At 37.2% G+C, this 20,850-nt stretch overlaps 1 protein-coding gene and 1 long non-coding RNA gene across 9 annotated transcripts in view; both read right to left on the bottom strand.

Annotated features, from left to right (window-relative positions):
• The window catches only part of LOC126921616 (sodium/potassium-transporting ATPase subunit alpha), a 166,439-nt gene that overhangs the window by 6,123 nt on the left and 139,466 nt on the right, over positions 1 to 20,850 (bottom strand). For 6 of the 8 annotated variants that reach the window (XM_050733319.1, XM_050733323.1, XM_050733324.1 and 3 more), the window contains 7 exons: positions 19,267 to 19,392; positions 15,931 to 17,656; positions 15,047 to 15,283; positions 11,366 to 11,667; positions 9,886 to 9,980; positions 563 to 737; positions 180 to 412 (listed from right to left, as the gene is read on the bottom strand). In XM_050733319.1, coding sequence (XP_050589276.1) covers positions 180 to 412; positions 563 to 737; positions 9,886 to 9,980; positions 11,366 to 11,667; positions 15,047 to 15,283; positions 15,931 to 17,656; positions 19,267 to 19,392 — 2,894 coding nt within the window. Of the gene's footprint in view, positions 1 to 179; positions 413 to 562; positions 738 to 4,525; positions 4,621 to 9,885; positions 9,981 to 10,988; positions 11,084 to 11,365; positions 11,668 to 15,046; positions 15,284 to 15,930; positions 17,657 to 19,266; positions 19,393 to 20,850 lie in introns of all 8 variants that reach the window. The other 2 variants (XM_050733326.1, XM_050733320.1) reach the window with 2 other exon arrangements.
• LOC126921645 (uncharacterized) lies at positions 12,289 to 15,037 on the bottom strand. Its single transcript, XR_007712490.1, has 2 exons — positions 13,363 to 15,037; positions 12,289 to 13,232 (listed from the first exon to the last, which is right to left on the bottom strand). It is a non-coding gene; the product is annotated as an uncharacterized LOC126921645 (long non-coding RNA).

Raw genomic sequence — 20,850 nt, 5'->3', positions numbered from 1 at the left:
AGCTCTTATATTTCATTTAAAGTACTCAGAGAAAAAAAGAAGTACTAGATACTTGTTTCATCGTTTGTAGAATTTCTTCTAATCTCGTAGAGATTGTACGGTATAAAATCATTTTTTTACACGTGTCTTGGATATAGAAAATCATTTAAAGAACGTATTAAAGGTAATTAAAGGCTTACTTGAGAGGGAACATGCGGAGACCCTTGTCCATGCCGGGTGTGTAGCTTAGGAACGCGGCGAGGGCGGTCTCGAATATTAAACCAAAGTTCAGGGCCCAGTTTCTCATTCCCTGGTGGATGATGGAATTGCGTCGCGTCTTACAAACGATCAGATCGGCCCACTGCACGATAACGATCGAAACGAAGAATGCTGTGTGGCAGGTGAATTCCAGTGTCTTACGATCCCTGTATGTCTGTGAAAATATAACGAGAATATAAGTGAGTATTATTCTTAACTTTAATTTCTGAAATTTATATTTAAATACTTGATAGGAGAAATAAATTATGATTGAGATTTGAAACAATTCTGGAGATTTGTTATTTGATAGTTTCTTAGAATTTACCCATTCCTGGCCATAGCTGTCACGAAGATCATTGATAGCCTTGGAGTCCCATTGTTTTCGAATGCCGAAAAGATGCAGCGGCAGGAATCCGTTTTCAGCCATAATTACGAAGTAGACGAAGAAGCCGGCGGCTGCCTGGATCATACCGATCTGACCATACGCCATCGAAATAAGCCTGTGCATAGAGAATTCCATTTAGATAGTCGTCGATCACTCAGAATCATGGGTTTTGCAATAAGATTCTGACTTTCAAGGAATTCATTTCTGTTGCAGTGTACTAACAATTTTTTCAGAAACGAGGGAAGGTATATATACGATATGCAAAAAATAGAAAAAGAAGGTTTCAATTAAAAATCAAAAAGAACACGTACTTTAAAACTTCCCATAGACGAGCAATTTTTAATTTTTTCGTAAAGCAAATTACATAGTTCATGCTCGGCTCTAATTTCTTTACCGTTCTAGGCATTCGAGGAATCTAACAAAATTCTAGAATACTTATCAATGATTCTGTTACCTTGCATTATGGTTTTTTAAGTGAAATGTCTAATACTCTTTCCAATAAAAATAGAAATTCGGATAAAGAAATGCAAAAAGTGGAACTTTACTACGGCCTTGCCTATAAAGAGATAAAACGCGAATCGAGCAAAGATGATTATTGTTTCGAAATAAAAATCCATTATTTCGTATAAATGTTCGAATGAAAATAAAAACGTCCGTATTGAAGAAGACTTTTGAAGTTATTTTAAAAAAGCATCAATTATTCACAAAGGGACTACCTAAGGTATCAACAAAGCTATCCCTACTTTCTATATCCTAGGTATATTTTAAAAAAATAAAAGACCTTCCTTTTCCTAGGAAAATATTATTGGAAACTCTTTGAAAGTCAGACGAAGCATCTGTATGTGTCTGCCACTAATCATCTAAGTTCGCCTCTAACAGCCTAAGGTGGTGTTCATACGGAAGCTGTAGTCACCTAGGATTTGAAATGCGGATTACTTACCGACTCGGAACGCAGGCGGTAACGATCGGTTCTTCACACTGATGCATGCCACACAAAGCGCAAGGCACAAAGACGCACACATTTTTTCATGGTTATTCATCATCAAGCCTCACGGTGTATTTTCTCAAAAAGATAAACAATAATCGAGCTTCCTACATGCAGATTTTGGTGCACGTGCAAAAGGTAACTCGGTGAAGCCGTGAGATTTGACGTGGTCAGCAAACGTATCGAAGCAGCATCAAGTATTCATTAGCATCCGTGTGTGTTAATTTCATTATAGAGCTAACTATGTGCCTGGTTGTTTTCTTCAACCTTTTATACTTTGCTACAAAATACGTGGCCGTAAGAACATTGGAACTTTCGGTCGATTGATTTATTGTTCTAATAGATTAGTATTTTTAGGAATCGATTGGAAGTTATACAATTTTTAGAAGTTCCACGAACTTCGATTACCCTCGAATTTAATTACCGAAATTCAATATGATAAAATCCTTCAAATTTGTGTAAACGCACAGGTTTCATTAGGGACCTATATATTTGACAAGCTCTATGTAATAAAGTTGTTATAGTTAACGTAATAAATACTTAATCGTATCAAATTCGATCACCACAATTTAATACACAGAATAGCAGGAAAATTTATCGCTATTCGAATTTCACACGAAGATTTACTACTATCAAGATTATTATTATTACATTTCATGAACAACAACCAGTTCACATCGATTAGCTCCACAACCATAATAATATCATTCCCATGCACCAGGCCGCGTGTCACGCATTATCATCAGTCAATTAGCTTGGTCAGGCGTTGCAGATCGAATAAAGAAAACGAAGAAAAATCATGGCGTATAGTTTGTAAATCAACGGATCTCGCGTGTGAGGCACGCGGCGAAAGATTTCATCGGTCAAGAATATTAGGATAGAAAATAGAGCGGGCAGTAAGGCGCGAAGATTATAAAATAAATTACAAGCTGTTAGTGACCCACTATCTCTCGTTCGTGTTATCACTTCATCGTAATCAGCCTTTTAATAACGCAAAATCGACTCGTTGATTATTCTGAACATTGTTCAGGCCGTGCACATTTCTATCACTATCATCGTTATTATATTACTTTTTCTATAAACCACGAAGCAGCTCAGCTTAGTTTTGCTCATTCTTATTAACTTGTTAACTTTTTTCGCACTTTTCTTCTACTAATCTATTTTTTCTTCTTCTTTTTTTTTTTTTTAATTGTCAATACTTTCTAAGTTTCAGCTTTAGTATACATCGCACACATACGTAGTGCAATGGCTACGAAAATACGTGTAAATCGTTTGTAAAAGAAACAAATAAAAGCTGGACCACAAGTTTTTTTTTTAATTAGGCGCAAGACGAATCGGCGGTTAGTTTCGTTCGAGCCGTTCGATCGAATCTTTTTCTCTAAGTGTGGCAAAAGCATTTGGCATTCCCAACACTGTAACTGTTCCTAGATTAGGTTACTTGCTTGTGCTATCACTAATCAACTAATTTTCCTAGAGACTTTGTGTTACTTTGAGCCTTCGTCGAGGTTTTGTAGAGTGTCAACCGAGACTCTTTCAGATCTTTTGTCTTCTTTTCTTATTTTATTATCGTTTTCTTTCTTTTTTTTTTACCGGTCTTATCTTTTTTCATTCATCTTTCTGACAAATCTCTCGACCAGACTAATTTTACAAAATTGTAATCACATTTACTCGGTTTAATGGAATTTTAATCGATACTATATTTATCTTTTTTATTTTGTTTCAAGTGTTTTTGATTCGGGAGAAGAAATTGGTCGCGATTTCGACTTTGTGTTTACGTGTGTGAAATTTCTCAAGTATTTTCCATGTCTTATCATTTCTTCTCAACGGAGTGCAGACGAAAGTGCACACAATAAAATACGATATAAAAAGAACAATTTATCATTGTCGCGTGCAGTAACAAAATAAAGATCAAGCGAGTGACCATCGAGACAATGAGAGATCTGTAGTTCAGAAATAAAACGTACGACTCCGACATTTCAGTAGACACTCTGTCAATGGTGTGTAACAATCATGTGTTCCGTGTGTTATTTGCGTACGTATGCGTACACACATACGTACGCGTCCAATGTGGTGCGTAAGACAGGCCAAATATTAATTAGAAATTTCTAATTCTCTCCATAATTACTAATTTCTTCATACTTCGTATCAATGTTATATAATCTGTTATATCATATTATATAAATAATTTTCTTTTCGAATAAAAAGAATTTTTGCTGGTTAATATGAGGACGTAAGCTTTGTCGAAAATTCGTCAGAGATGTTTGAGAGCAAAATTTTACACATTTAATAAAATCCTCGCGAATCCTATCGATTCAATTTTTCGAATTCTGGATTTAAATCTCAGGGCTCTACGGAAGAAATTTACACGATTTCGAAACTGACTGGTCGATATGCTATTCGAGACTCATTGCTCAATATCATTTCCATCGAATAAAAAATATCCATTCGAATGCCTTTCGAATTTTCCTTAATTCTCAAAGGTATAATACGATCCTTCTAACTTCAACAATTCTACGAAATTCACGATAATTTATCTCGAACACCGCTGACTTGGTTAATCTCCGATAAAAATTCTAAGATCATCTAGGAAGCTCTTCTCTATACAGAAGCTATCAAAAACTATGAAATTCTCAGTCCGAAAAAAGAAAACAAAGAAAATAACATAAAGAGGTAAAGCTATAAACAAAGTCTCTCAGAATAATCAGCAGCAAAGATTTGACCATCCAGCGCACCATGTACCTGTGTGTATGTCTTTCTGTATATGAATATGCATGTATCTCTGTATATTTCTCTGTACGTTATATGTAAGTAGGTGTTCGTGTTCGAATGTTAATATGCGTCTGCAGCTTTGGATGTGAGTGCATGGGTTTTTGCTAGATAATAGATTGGTTTCTCTGGTGGGTAGTTGGGAGACCCACCTTCGGTTGACAAGATTGTCTCTGTAAGGATCGCGGGGCTGGCGTTTCATAATGTCCGACTCCGGTGCCTCGTAAGCTAGCGAGATGGCCGGCACCTGCCATCCACCATTGATTAGAAAAAATACGTGTACCAAGCACCCCGTACACCGTACAAGATAGATATATATACACACATGTATGCATATTTACATTATATTTACAAGATTAAAGTGCAGACGAAAGAGCCAGGAAGTGCCACGTGATCTTACACTTGTAGTCAATACAGAGCTGACCAAGGAAAAAAAGAGAGATTCGTGGCTGTTTTCCATTGGCCGTGGTTCCTACACTTCCTCTCGTTTCGTTCTTCCCAGAGGAAAATTATAAGGAACGCTTTCGTACGCTTCCTCCTGGGGAACAACTACCAAGGGGCTGATCTTCCGCTGAATTGCAACTTTTATTGTTACGTATATATATAATTACGTATAATATTACGTAAATATCTTTGTACGTATGTAGAGATATGAAAAGTAGCAATATCGATACCGAAAGTACGATATAATCTTCCATCGTTTCTTTGCGAGTTTGTAAGTTTGCTTCATTCAGCGTGCGAAGAATCGGTCCTCTGAAACGAAGGGAAGATACGCGTAATATTTCGCACATTGAATGTGACTGGAGGATCGTGAAAAGGTTCCTCGAATCACGAATGTGATCTATGTAGAAATATTCCGTGTAGAATAATCACGATCACTTACATCTAGACTTCCTTACTTTTTCCTGCACCTCGAGTACGTATAATTTAAGCTTCAGTTTTGTTAGTACGTATCTTCACAGGCATGTGACCCCTCGTTGCACAGAGAGACGTTGTCACGACAACATTTTCAACGCTCGTTTGTCCTCTTACGATATTCTCGAACAACGAAAAATGTTGACGAATCAGTAAACCGGAAAATATTCGGCATATTCAATGGAAAAGAAACAGATAGGCTCTCTGGTGCACGAGGGATCGTGAATGGCCTTGTTCCTCCCATGTTATATTAATATAAAATGCACATCGGGCCCGGTGAGAGCCACGAGCATCAGATGATAAATTTCGATCGGCGAAGAAAGGTGGGTATCTTTATAATAATTAAAAAAGTATGTCTCGCTCGGTCGTTCAGCGGTCGTTAGAAAGTTGCCAGTCGCAGAAGTGGTAGAAGGCAGCGGCGGTAGGCAGCGCATTACAGAATAAAATGTGAGAGGACTGTAAAGAATAAAAAACTGCAAAGAAGAGATCATGACGCCTAAAAAAAATGGTACAAAGTGGTGCCATATTTATTTTGTTCCGTCTCAGATTACTTCTTTCGTATTTCTTTCTCTCCCTCTCTTTCTCTCTCTCTCTCTCTCTCTTCCTATTTTTCTTAATCATCTTGTCGTATTTCCTTTCGGTCACAGTATCTTTCGTCTCGTTCGTTACGGTTCGTCTTATACGTGGATACAACTTATGAAAGTATAACAAATGGTTAAATAGGTGATATAGTAGATCAAATAGTGGATAATATAAAATATTGAGGTAGTAGCAGCGGCACAGCTGTGTGACAATAGAGTATTTAAAAAAAGTAGTATAATGACAGTAGTAGCTATCTTCTTTTTTGTTTAATAATAATAATAATAATAATAATAGTAGTAGTAGTAGTAATAGTAGTAATAGTATTAGTTACTGGTAATAACAGTAAATATGCGTGTGTTGTCGTGACGGCGTTATTATTGTAAATTGTAAAAAAAAAAAGAAACAGTAGTAACAAGAGAAGTGTGGTAAACAATCGTGAGAAAGGATTTTATGCGAAAAGATAATGACTATATGAATATGGCGGGATCGATATTACGATGATGATCGGAGAAAAAGGGGGTCAACGATAATTGCTAATAATACCGATGATAATGATGACAATGATGCTGATAGATAATAACGATAATAATGATAATAATGAGATAATTACCAAGGGGATGAATAGTAAATATAATATATATATATATATATATATATACAGTTATAGATATATATATATATACATATATAATACGACTATATCGATCTATGTAGACAATTATATATAAAATAGAATCGAGACTCAACTAGCTATGACTCTCACAGGCGAACATCGTTGAACAGAAACAACATCTATTATTAAATCTTTCGATAATTTATAAAGAATCTTAACACGTGTTATCGTATACGCACGCTTATCTCTTCCTTCTTTTTATAAAAAGCTACTTTTTTTTATATATAAAAAGATATTTTTAAGATTAAAGCGAGACAAGCAGAGTCGAGTCACTGATATTGAAAGAAACAATCTTCGTGTAACATTGGCAAACTCTGTTTGTGAAACTCTGTTTCAAATTTATTGTTCACCGATCTCTTCGTCGAGTTTCGAAACGAACGTGTTAAGACTTTCGTCGACGACCACAGTCGCTCCTTTCAACGAGACTCGCCTTAGACTACTAAGTCTCAAAATTAAGCCCGTCACTTGATTACAAGATCGACGAGAATCGATCGATGCAGAAGTAGCAACAATCGGAATTGAACTGAGTTGTGGAACTTCGGTAGCTGATCTTCTTTAGCCAACAACATCTTCAATAAATAAAGAACCACATGCGACAACCACGAAATTACGTCATGTTCTGCATCGGATACTTCCACACGTTTCTCTTCACGAGTATGTAAACCTGTTCACCTTTCCGTCTGCGCATGTCCATTTTCGACTTCAGATCAAAGAAAAGTGAATGACAAGTGTCTTGCAGATAGTAGAGTTGACTTATACGATATCCGAACGTTCAACGACCATCGTCGATTATATTCAGGACCGTTTAATCGGCCGACTGGAAAGAAGGATCGTGTTGTACTTGGGTGGTTGGACGTAGCGATCGAGAATCGAAAAGAAAAAAAAAGAGCAAAGGGAAACGAAAGATCGGTCGTTAATGTTTCAACGAGGCAAAGCAACGACTTTCGCCTGTTGCGTAAAAAGGCAGTCGAGGTTGGCTGAGGAAGAGATACACAAGACGATAAGAGCGAAAAAGGAGAGAAGATTAGAAAATAAAACGTCGGATGAAGCAATGAAATTGAGAAAGTAGGTGAAGTAAACAATTTTACGTAATAAATAATACTATCTAACAAAAGAGGATTCATAGTAATAATAATAATGATGATGATGATGATGATGATGGTGTCGTATCGGAACTCGTGGACGACGTGTTGTCTGGTAATTAAAAATATGAATGATCGAATGGAAAAGCGACGAAGATCGAGCAAATCGATCTGTGCTTCTTTGAATCTCGATACGTCATCACCGATGCAACTGGTTTTTCTTCTTTTTTGAGAAAAGAAGAGAAAAGGACTTTCTTGTCCGTGGTGGGCCAAACGTGGCAGACGATCGATGACAGCGACAGAACTTTTTGATAAAAAGGGAGGGTGGCGAGAAGATTAGAGAAAAAGCTGAGCTGGAAGTAGAGAAATAGTATCATAGAGAAAGTGGCAGAGGAAGTGAATAAATAGATAGAGATGGGCTTACCTTTGGCGTTAACGAAATAACACACAAATTACAAGCGAAGATCATCGTTATGGAAGCGACTGCTTGACTGGCAATATTTGTATTTTGTCTTTCTTTTCGTGTTCATTCGAAGGAATGAGGAAAATCTTCGAAAAAGGAAGTTGACTGATTGCTCGTCCTACGATATTTTAACAATTCCAGCAAATACTTTTTCTCTGCAGATGACATTTTATGATAATCGACTTATATCGTGCGCAATCTAACGATGATATGGATAACAGATTATCGATAAAGTTAATTGAACAGACGACAGATAAAGCTTCTCGTTTGATCTCAATTAAAATTGTTTCGTCGAACAATCGAAATCGAGTAGAATCGGTTAATCGTGGACGAGCAAACGTCACCGATCAAGATTCACAATCCAGCTTTGATAGATAGAGAATATATTAAAAGTTGAGAGTAGATAATAAAGCTCTATAGTGTGTAAATAATACCCAGTCACCAAAATGCCCTCATGTGTTTTTATACCTGCGTGCACCATTCTGTTACCTTGTTCGATCATTCGGTCATTTATCATCCCCTAGCGTGTCTGACAGTCCTTCGACCAAGGCATCGGAACAAATTAAACCCACAGCCTTTAGCGTTTCGACCAACAAACTTACAAAGCGAGGAAACGCATAGGAGAAAAAAGATACGGAAACAAAAGAAAAATATAGAAAATTATATATATATATATATATATATATATATATATATATATATACGTATATACAAGAACCATGTACCAAAATTTCCTTATGTTCCTGTTTTATTTCAAAATACGCGTTCGTTCACGTGGAAGCTCGAGCGAAAAAGCTTTCTTTGTGACAGAAAAAGCGTTTTAGACAATCCTTCAGACAGTTATGCTTCTCTTCAAATGCGAAACGCAGGATTTTATCCATATTCTTTTTTTTTTTTACTTTCTTTCTTTCAATGCGATGCATTTAGTTGAAAAGTGGCATTCACCCGCGAACCAGCAACCGTTTGGTCGTTCACGTAGAAATTTCGTTCAATAAACACAATACAGTTAATTAATTCGACAAACTTTCCACAAAAAAAAAAAAAAAAAAAGGGAAAAAGAAACAGAGAATGGAACGTAAGACAAAGAAAAGAAAGAGAAGAACTGAACACGAAGAAAAGAATACAACATCGAACAATTCGTATGCACACGGACAAAAATCAGGCTAGGGATTAATTTGTAACACGAGAATCGTTGTCACCTCGTTCACAGTTCCTCGTGGTCTGCGCGTATGATCGGACAACGAGTTTATACGATTTTTTTTTTTGGGCTAGAAACGTGTCGTGATATATCTCAGTGTCGTTATTTGTTTTTTTTCTTCTTTCTTTCTTATAGTGTCCGAGAGTATATACGAGACAGAACTAGCTACTGTACAATAACGATAGGAATAATATAAGAGGTGTAACGACCAATAGATGGGTAATGGAGACTCTTCTGTGACTTGATTCCTGAAGTCAAAGTTTCGTTGTATTTTCTTAGAAAAGATTTTCAATACTGTGTCACTTATTTCATTCTATTTTCAATCTATTTCGTTCCTTCAATTCTTAAGCAAATTTCATTCAAGAAAAAATTAACGATGTGATAATTCTTGTTAGATATATTTAATCGTGCAAATGAATGAAACTTCAAGAATCAAGCAGATCACGTCACCGATTACTCTTTCTGACCATAAAAAGTATCAGTGGTGTAGTAGTAGTAATAGTAGTAAGTAGTAGTTGTAGTAGTAGTTGTAGTAGTAGTAGCAGTAGTAGTAGTTCATTTTTTTTTGTCAAGACTCGGTTATGTTGTTGATGTGTTACCTTTCGTTAACTAGCTTGTCAGTGAAGGGGTTTCGTGGATGTCGCTTCATAATATCGCTCTCTGCCTCCTCGTAGGCAAGTGAGATGGCTGGTACCTGACGTCACATTATCAACAGGCTCAGTAACAACGCCAATAGTTAGAACAATGATGAGTATCGTTTCTTGCTGACCCGCGATACAAGGATGCTGACTATCCTCATTATTTTCAGATTCACGGATTCAAAAAGAAATATAAATAAAAAAGAATTGATACAAAAGTGGAGAACATTCTTTCTCTGTCATTTTCACAAAATTTGTATAGTCTCTTTGAGGAATTTTATGTTTGTTGTAACGGTTCGTGAGTTTCCCCAAATACGGTTAGCTTCAAATTGCAATAATTATCTTCTAATTACAACGTGATCAGTCAGCATTCTTGCGACCAGTGAGTATCATACGATGAGAACGCAGAAAAGGTAAGCAAAAAATCAACTGAGAGAACCAAATCGATCGGAGCAATGAGGCAGGAAGTGTGAAGGGATGAAAAAGGATGTACTTTGGGACCGGTTTTCCCCCGGATCATCAATTCGATGATCTTGCAAAATTCCTTCGAGAATTTCTTCTTTCGTATCTGGCTCGTCAGATCGACTCTGCTTTCGCTGGAAAAACTTGATTATATCTGAAAGTACGAGTACCTTGATCCTAAATGAAACCTCTTCTATCTCTAAACTCACATCTAAATATATATAACACAAAACATAATTAAAAGATCTAGTCTCAACACAAATTTTTCAAAGTTCGATCAAACAGAAATTAACGCGTCTCAAGATCTCAAACAGGATCAAGATTCTCGAGTTCCAATAATTTAACAGAGAGACAACAAATTATCTCGTATGTGTAGCGATTCCTCTGCAAATTGGTTTCCGCGAACATGGCCACCTAAATAAAAAGGGTACAATAACTGAAATCGATAAAAACTAGCTTTCACTCGTCAAAGGGATGTTCCTAGATGGTTGTTCTGGCGATACTGCGATTACCGGAGCTCTAGCTTGTCCTAAACAATCGCACGAGTCTAACTCGATGTACTTCGAGAAGCTATCTCTCCCGCAAATTAAAAAATGAAAGACCTTTCGTTGACGAGGTTGTCTCGATAAGGATCACGAGGCCTTCTCTTCATGATATCCGATTCTGCATGCTCGTACGCCAAGGATATGGCTGGCACCTGGCAATTCATCGTTTTTAAACACACAATCCGCACGTATGGACTATTTCACGGACAAATGGAATCGATTATTCCAATGATAAATATTCAGACAATTACGCAATGCTGAAAATCTTCGATTAAGAATAGTCGAATGTCAACGACACCTCAATCGATTTCATCGGAATACGAAACTCGTCGAGGAGTCGCCGAATTCGATACGAAATCTTCGCTGTTTGCGTTTCGAGCATGTCTAACATGTGATAGAGATGATCGAAACGCGAATGGTAAAATGCGACTCACCATGTCCGTTCCCAAGTCGATGCAGAGAATAGTGACGGTACCAAGAGGCAGAGGAATGTCGCAAAGGATGAACGCCAGGAAAGGTGAGATCTCGGGGATGTTCGAGGTGAGGGTGTACGCGATGGATTTCTTCAGGTTGTCGAAGATCAGTCGACCCTCCTCGACACCGGTCACGATCGAGGCGAAGTTGTCATCGAGCAGAATCATGTCGGCTGCTTGTTTGGACACGTCAGAACCAGCGATACCCATGGCTACACCAATGTCGGCCTTCTTCAACGCAGGAGAATCGTTCACACCATCACCTAGAATTATTTAATAGATCATAATGCAATTGCAAGTTAATCGAACGCCAAGTTGTATGTGAAATGATCCTCTAGGAATAGTGGGCGAAGGTTTTGTTGTTGAGATGAAATGTTACAGATAGTAGGAGCAATCGCGTGGGTTGGTCATAATATTCTTGGTTGTAAGAATTTGTAGGATTCTACGTTGCGTAAAAATTAACAAAAAGAAGTTAGTTTTGAAGTTTGCTGTTTTAGGAAAATCTAGAATGTCAGAAATTTATTGAAACAAGGGAAATGGCATTTGTAGAATTAATTGGAAGAATTAGTAGGGGATTCAGTGTAAGTATAACAGTGAATATGGCAAAGGATTTCAAATGTTTGTTAGTTACTCATTTAAGTAATAATCCACGTATGGCTCAAGGAATTAACCGAGTCTAATACACAAGATCATTGTTATATGTATGTGAGGATTCATTAAGATTATTAACAAGTGTAATGTAGAATTTTCCGTATTATAAATCAAAAGAGGATTTGGTCAAATGCAGCACAGGTAATAAACAAGCTGCAGTTCGCTACAGCAAAGGTAGAGGCACATTACATACACGTGAAATCATGTGTTACCGCATTGCATACGATAGCACGTAATATCATAGGTAGGATTTATTTATTATTTTTGTATCACATTATACCTTGGAAACTATTTAATAACACATCGTCTCTTGTGAATAATGGAATGTGAAACTTCAAGCAGGTAGCTCTTCCGATTAAGAGGAAGATATACAAAATCTTGCAGCATTTCTGATTCAGAATAGAACACGTAGATCAATTTGGCTATAGGAAATAAATGTAAACAGAGAACGAATTTAGTTAAAGAATCAGAAGAACACCCTAGTTGATACAATATGTGTTTCAGAATGATTAAGGACGAATTTGAATTTTGCATGGTCTAACTGAAAATGATATAAAGAAAAGAGAATAAAAAGTTTCATAGAACTATAAGCACTCGTGAAAGATTAACAGTATGTTCAAGGTATATTTATAATAAAATTTAATGTATTCTTTCGTTAATTATTTTCATTAAAATAATTATTGATATTACAGCCAACCATAACGTATATGAAGATTCTGGCCGAGAATGGGATGCTTGGTCAGGACAGAAATCTTGTTTCTGTTGATTTCAGATCTCTGCTTGTAATTCTACATTATTCAAAGTGAATTTGATTTCACTTTACTCGTATCATGGTAACTGCCCTGTCATTCTTGCCATACTTCAAAAGAATATATGAGTTTCTCTTTATTTCACATCTTCTATTACTACCAATACTATCTATCATTTCTTCCGCCATACTTTTCGACATAGGCTTATGGCATTTATTGCTTTTTGTAATTTCTAATACTCCTATCCCTTCTATGTTATCCGTAGATTTCTTTTTCTGATCTGGACTGAACTGATTCGGCTCCCGTCTGCATTTTCTATGCTGTCCCGATCTTCGTCTGTATCAATCTCATTGTTTGCACTATTTTCCTACTGAATTATATCATTTCCCGACATTTGCGACTCAGGTTCTCCTATGGTACTATGCGTTCTGAAACATGTTACACTAATATAACAAATATATATATAAGAATATAAAAAATATAAAATAAGAAAATAAAATGAAACATTAATACTTATTTTAAAGCTTTACCAAGGAAGTAAGGTTTCGTTATGCTTACATTCTGGCACCCAGAAATGGCAAAAGAGACGTTATTTGCCTGAGCAGCAAATACTCCCGCGGTATAATTTTCTTAGCAGCTTCGCCGCTTTTCTACTTAACCGTTTGTTCCGCTTCTTTTCTGTGTATTTAGTTGAAATAATTTCTTTTTTCACTGCAAACTTTTGTTAATTCTCTCCAAAATATAGTTCTTAATTACAAGCTAGGATTCGGTACTGTCAAAGGAATAATAAAAGATGTTTGTAATTCTATATGGAAACCTTGAAGCCTAACTGTGATGGCTCAGCCAACAAAGGAGTCTTTAAAAAACGTTCTATTAATTCAAAAATTCTGTAATTACAATCATTCCACGGTACTTTTAGTTTTAGTTTATGCTAACTAAGTTTCCATCATCTTTTGGAAGAAAACTAGAAACTAAACAGCTCAATGTTCCACGAGCATCCCTCCTATTGTGGAGAATGGCGAGGCTCAACTGTATTTCATTGTATGAAGCAAACAAAATTATTAATTGTAGGTCGTCGCGAGTTAGACGAGTTGCAGAAAATGCATTTACTATTTTAACTGCTGGACAGTCTTTAGAAACCAGTTAGAAGCATAAGCAGAAGTGGCAGACAAAATCATATTGGCAGCGTGCTGTCTGCATCAAATGTGACAAGTTGGAGCTTGATGTTTTACCGAAATTTTACAACTGCCTGCTTCATTACAAAGAATATAAGAATATAAGTGAGACAAAATTTTACTCAAACAACGTTTCGAATTCGTGAATATTTTAAGGAATATTTGGACTCCTCCGATGGCACAGTACCATGGCAAATAAATATGGTTCGTAGAGGTAGATTAGAAACAAAGGATTAATAAGTTTATAAAACACAATAGCAAACTAGCATTATTTGAATTCATCTAGATTTTGTTTGTATAAATACGTAGAAATTTTAAATAATTACGATGTTTGTACTTACAAGATATTTTTAACTTCTTCCCAAGCCTCTCGTAGCATCTTCTGATTCACAGAGGCGCAGGATTTTTCGTTAAATAACACTGTACGTTTCCTCGCACTTTCTATTAATAATTCCACCATTGTCTGCGCTGCTCACGCGACATTAAAACTGCCAGACGTCGCGGAATTGATGTCTGCTTTTACACGCGACGATACGCGAAATGCCGTAAACAGCGTGGCGTGACGCTGACTTGTTTCCAACGGATTTAAAACGATGGAAATATACCGGCTCACACTTTCCGAACGTCACGTGAAATAACCCGTTGTTACGTGATTTCACGTGACGCGAGAGTAACGTGTTTCTACCTTAAGAGTCAGTGCACTCCAAAGAACTTAAAGAGGATTATTCAGAGAAATATTATAACGTAAGATCATTCGGTTCAGGTATGAAGTTGTTTGAACTGATTGTTGCGTTCAAACTGGTCAAATGGTTTGCTTAGTATGTTACGTTCGAACTATCTAATCTATATTTTTATTTATTGTATATTCCCATGATTAGAAAAGGGAATATCTAGCAATGATCTATTCATAGACCCGACAGAGATTGCTTTTGACAATAGAGCCATAGTGGTGGGATTGAATCGTTTGCATTTATGCGAAACAATCACGTTGGATTTGAAACAAACGTTCACAGTGATGCAAAATATTATTCACAGAAAAGGGTAAAGAATAAAGTAAAATAGCGTACCAGTTACAGCGACGATAGCACCCATTCGTTGGCAGCCTTCGACGATGATGAGCTTCTGCTGTGGCGAGGTACGGGCGAACACAATTTCGGTGTGGTACCTGAGAATCTCGTCCAGTTGGTCGGAGTTCAGTTCCCTGAGTTCGGTTCCGTGGATAACGGCAGCTTTAGCCTCGCGAGGATTGACTTCGGATACCGGGATATTCAACCGTTGAGCAATGTCCTCGACGGTCTCGTTACCTGATCAAAAATATCATTTTCAATCTAAGTATTTTCTTCTAAGAAAGCTAGGATGCTCGGCGCTTCGAACTGATTTTCCAATAAATTTTCGCAACCATCCACTCTCTGGGGAAGTGTAGGATCGAAATTACTTATCAGGTTCCTAACAGCTGCTGCGGATTTATGAATATTTTATAAGAAGGGGCAGAGTCGAAGGGGAAATTCTCATTTGCATTCTTCTGCTTGACTACGCGGTATACCGAAACGATTTGGGAAACGAGGAGATTCGGATGTAAATGTGGCAATTTGATTAAATTTGGTTAAATAGTTTCGGTGGTTACTTTGCTTTAACTAAATTTTCGCTCCTTTCTAAGCGGAAGTAACGCGCAGATACAGGTTCAACGAGAAAGAAATTGTATTTGCTTTTCATTACTGATGTTTCCACACCATAGATATCAAACAATTGTTATATAGTATAATCTTCTGCAGAAAATCTCCCTTCAAACAATGGAATCTCCTAATAAAAATCTCCTAGACATAATCTATAAAAAAATTCACTAAAAACAACTAAATAACTCCAACAGAATCTCCTCGATATAACCAATTGTGAAGGATGGATTAGAAGAAAAGCAAATAAATGAAAGAAAGGAACTACCAAGAAAACTGACCTTCAGAGATGATGCCGACAGATTTGGCAATGGCTTTGGCAGTGATCGGATGGTCACCGGTTACCATGATGACCTTGATGCCGGCGGAACGGCACTTGGCGACCGCGTCGGGCACCGCAGCTCTGGGCGGGTCGATCATAGACATCAGGCCCACGAAGCGGAGTCCATCAACCGGGAAGTTGGGGTCGTCGCAATTGAACTTGAAGCCGATCGGGAATTTGTCGGACGGCAGTATGAAGTCGCAGAAACCGAGTACACGTTCACCAAGGCCACCAAGTTCCAGGTAAGCGTTATTGAATGCCTCCTTCATCTCTTCATCAAGTACCTTTTCCTTGCCACCAATAAAGATAGTCGAGCAACGATCAAGAATTCTTTCTGGCGCACCCTTCATCACGAGAAGATGTCGAGGATCGTCTGGGTTGTCCGATTCGTGGATAGAAACTTGATACTTGTTGGTAGAGTTGAACGGAATCTCGCAGACTTTCTTGTTGCGTTTCCTAATGCCCATAACGTCACCAAGAGCAAGTTCCATACATTTCAACAGAGCAGCTTCCGAAGCGTCGCCGTTCACTTCTCTCTTCAGGATAGGCTTGTCTTCCTGGCCACCTTTGAATTCGGCACGGTTGCACAGAGTAGCAATTTTCGCCAGAGCTTTGAATCCAGGGCTGGTACGATCGTATTGAAGTCCAGACTGATCCTCCGTTGTGTCAGCTTCGATGATCTGATTGTCGAACCACATGTGAGCAACGGTCATACGATTCTGCGTGAGTGTGCCAGTCTTGTCCGAGCAGATGGTCGATGTCGAGCCCAGGGTTTCCACTGCCTCCAAGTTCTTAACCAAGCAATTCTTCGACGCCATACGTTTGGCGGTCAACGTCAGGCACACGGTCACGGTCGCTAGTAAACCCTCCGGTACGTTAGCCACAATAATACCAATCAAGAAGATAACAGCGTCCAGCCAATGGTAACCAAGAATGAAGGCGATAAGGAAGAACGTAATACCAAGGAATACAGCTACGCCAGTAATCAGATGGATGAAATGGTGGATCTCCTTAGCGATCGGAGTTTCGCCGGTGTCAAGGCCGGACGCTAAACCAGCAATCCTTCCCATTACAGTTTGATCACCACAGCAGATCACAACACCTTTTGCGGTTCCTTCAACGGCATTCGTCGAGAAGAATGCGAGATTTTTCGTTTCTAATGGGTTTTCGTTCGTGAACTCTGGAGACCTGGATTGCGGCTCGGATTCTCCGGTCAGAGAGCTGTTGTCCACCTTGAAGCCCCTCGATTCGATGATACGGATATCAGCCGGGATACGATCGCCGAATTTAACATCCACGACGTCTCCAAGTACCAGTTCTTCCGCTTTCAATGTCAGTTTCTCGCCTTCCCTAATTACAGTCGCGATCTGTGGTACCATGTTCTTGAACGATTCCATGATCTTGCTGGATTTGCTTTCCTGGTAATACGAGAATATGCCTGTAACTATGACCACCGCCGCTAACACGATACCCAGGTACAGATTGTCGTCATTTGGATCTTCGCTGGTCGTTGCTTGAATCGAGTACGCGATAAAGCAGAGGATCGCGCCGATCCACAACAGTAACGCGAAACCACCGAACAGATTTTTACAGAATTTAACCCATTCGGGCGTTTGTTTCGGTGGGGTCAGCGAATTTGGACCGTCCCTCTCTAAATTCTCTTTTGCCTTCGCATGGCTGAGGCCCTGAAACAAAAATAGTTTATCGTTAGTTCATCATGTTTGTAGCATTATGTTTGATTTGTTAGAGTATCTCTTTGGTAAAGTTTGAGGTCTATTGCGATTTATAATTGTTGCCAAATCGAAGCAGTGTTACGATAGTTTGGATATTAAGTTCTCAAATACTGTGTGGATTATGAAGTTTGACCTTTATTTTGGATTAGATTGCGATGTTCTGTACCTTCTTCCTATTTATTGATTATAGTTCTTACTCTGTGTAAAATGAGTACAAGTACTGTTTACAGTTAGCGTTCGGTCACTCTTTGATTATAGTCGTTCAAATTCTAATAATATCCCAATGTAGTACCTTTAACGTAAAATTATAAGAATCTGAATTATCAATGTTTATTGATACCCAATCTATTATCGTTTTAACAACATCTATCTATTCGAACTCTCAATATTCCTCGAATATCTATTTTGTTCTTTCAACGAACATCATGAACCAACATCATTTCCAAATTAATGCGGATAATCATAACGGTAGCAAGGACCAGATAAATAATCATTGAAACCATTCTTCATTATCGTACACAAAATCGTTGTACGCAATGATTATATCCAGGATGGTATTAATTATTTGGACAAATTAATAACAGACTACATATTCTCCAATCAGAAATTTTAACGAAGAGTTAGATAATTTTAGTAGATATTGAAATTTTGCTATAGCGATATTTTAACACATATATGTACTATTTTTTTCTTTTTAATTTTTCAATCAACCCATTCACGTCTTGTGTTAACGATTGCAACGCGTTCCACAATTATCGGCCTCGCTAAATAAGGGACATCAGGAATTTCGTGTCAGCGATGATACTCGAGAGCTTTAAATAACCCGATCGATCGAGGCGCGCGACTCGGTCGCAGAGAAAGAAAGAAAGAGAACTCGGCTCGCGTCAGCACCAAGTAATTATTCTAAACTGGAACGCGATTCCAACGATTTTCTTTTCTTAAATCATTTCATTTTTTCGTATTTTCTTTTTTTTTTTACAATATTCTCTGAGAAGCAAAGGTCGACCCTTTCAAATTGCACACATGTAACGTTATACCTCAAGTACGATTCAGTGTAAACACTCACAAAGTTCTCTAAATTGGCTAGAAGAACGCGATTCGAAGGATTTTTTTTTTTAATTCATTTGATTCTTTCACATTTTTTTTTTAAATAATATTTCATGAGAAGCAAAGATTGACTCCTTCAAATTCCACACATGTAATGTTACATAGATCTCAAGTGCGATTCAAAGTAAACAGCCTTAAAATTTTCTCTGTCTCGGTTGAAGTTCTGAGTAAATTTTCGAATTAAAATATTGATCGTTAGAACATTCAATTTTCTAAAGTTCATGGAGATTTTTATTTAACCAAACGACCAATGTATTGCTTTTCAGTAGAGCTGGTCTTGACCTTTTTTTCTATGCAAACTATCAGAGAATGATTTCAAATAGGACTTCGATAAATCAAATAGGATTTCAAAAAATGACTTGTTATAAGTCATTGATAAACAAAATTTTTTTTCGGAGATGAAAAAGAAAGAGAAGATTTGGCCGCGAAAGGGTTAAGAATGTGAATGTACTTACGTTTTCGGGGTGTGTCTGAAATCTTTGATATAGTTCCTCGGGTGTAATTTTGTGGAAGTCAATGTCCAACTCCTGTTTCAGGTCCTCTAAATTGTCCGTTCTCCGCTTTGGATTCTTCCGCCGCGACTGTTTTGCAAAAATGACATAGAACAGATTAATCAAAGGTGAAAGTGAGTTAGCGAGATGTTAGGTGAAGCCCGTTTTATTTTCTCAAGTTTGGTGCTACGTTGAATCTAGGCGAACGCTATTAGCAATTGAGAGTAAAGCCAGTTTCTTAAGCTTGAAGTTATAAACACTTTGTTTAATATCCTATAATAAAAATATTTTGGGAATATTATTTTTAACGAAGATGGTAAAAATATCGATTTTTTTTTGTATGGAAGAATTATAAGGAAAATAACAAGAGAATACTTAATACTTTAATTAACACTTCTGAGACTAGTTTAAGTTCCCAGAATAAATGTTCAAGTTAGAATATTGATATTTCACATTGATGATATAACATTTAATTCTTTAAATCTCATAACACATTCATCAAATTAGTTAAAGCTTTCAGAATAAGTTTCTAACTAGAGAAATCAGAAAATCTTTAAATATTTCAAAACTATTTTATTTCAAAATTATGATAATACCACAATCTTCGTTAAAAAGAAAGTGCCCTTATCAAAGTATAAGGATCACCCTAAGGATATCCTTCACCATACAAAATTACTTTTCATTCCAACACCACTTCGCATAAGAAATATTTACAATACAATCTTTCAGATACAATAATTAATCGTACGATCGTTAATTACAAGATGTTTCGTTTCCACGATCATACAGAATCGTCAGGAGACCAGTTTCAACCCTTCATCCCTGGTATCAGTCAATTGTTCTAAATAGAGTCATTAAGTTCCAGAAAGTAGGCGACAGGCGAAATTCCAAAGAGAATATTCCTCAGCCACGAATCGTAATGTCACAGTAATATATATATGTATATTAATTGTTAAATGGTATAAATTAATTATATACATTGTGTTAGTAGTCAGTGTCATAGCGAGTATTAAATAATACTGTGCAGAATACAGTAATATTCAAAAATCTCCAGCTCTATAGACTTCTCATCTTATATTGGAAAATCGACATGTTCAACAAATTTCAATTAAATTTTAACTAATATCATGTGATCGTATAACAACTTGTTGTACCATTTTCTTTTACTTATCACAGCTTTCTACCGATATTAGTTAAAATTTTCTTCGTATCACTCTTGCGATATAAAGCGAAAGACGTGTATAGCAGCTGAAAACTTTTGTACATCAGTGTATATAAAAAAGAATGCGTTAGTACCAGTCACCATAGAGAAAATAAGACTCCTCCCTTCGCAGAGGAACAGAGCGGAGACATTGATAAAAGTGTCTCGTTCGAAAAGGAATAGAAAGAGCAAAGATACGAAAGAGGTTTTAGAAGAAATTCTATGAAAGAATATTACGGAAAATTGTGTCGCGGATCTCCTGTGATTGTTAGAGTAGAATGACGAGGAAAATGGTTAGTTGAGAACGTCGAGGAAGAGAAACCAGAGAGAAGCCACACGACAGAAGT

This window comes from Bombus affinis, chromosome 11, assembly GCF_024516045.1.
Source record: "Bombus affinis isolate iyBomAffi1 chromosome 11, iyBomAffi1.2, whole genome shotgun sequence".
NCBI classification, from domain to species: domain Eukaryota; kingdom Metazoa; phylum Arthropoda; class Insecta; order Hymenoptera; family Apidae; genus Bombus; species Bombus affinis.
This window is presented reverse-complemented; position numbering and strand designations above follow the sequence as displayed.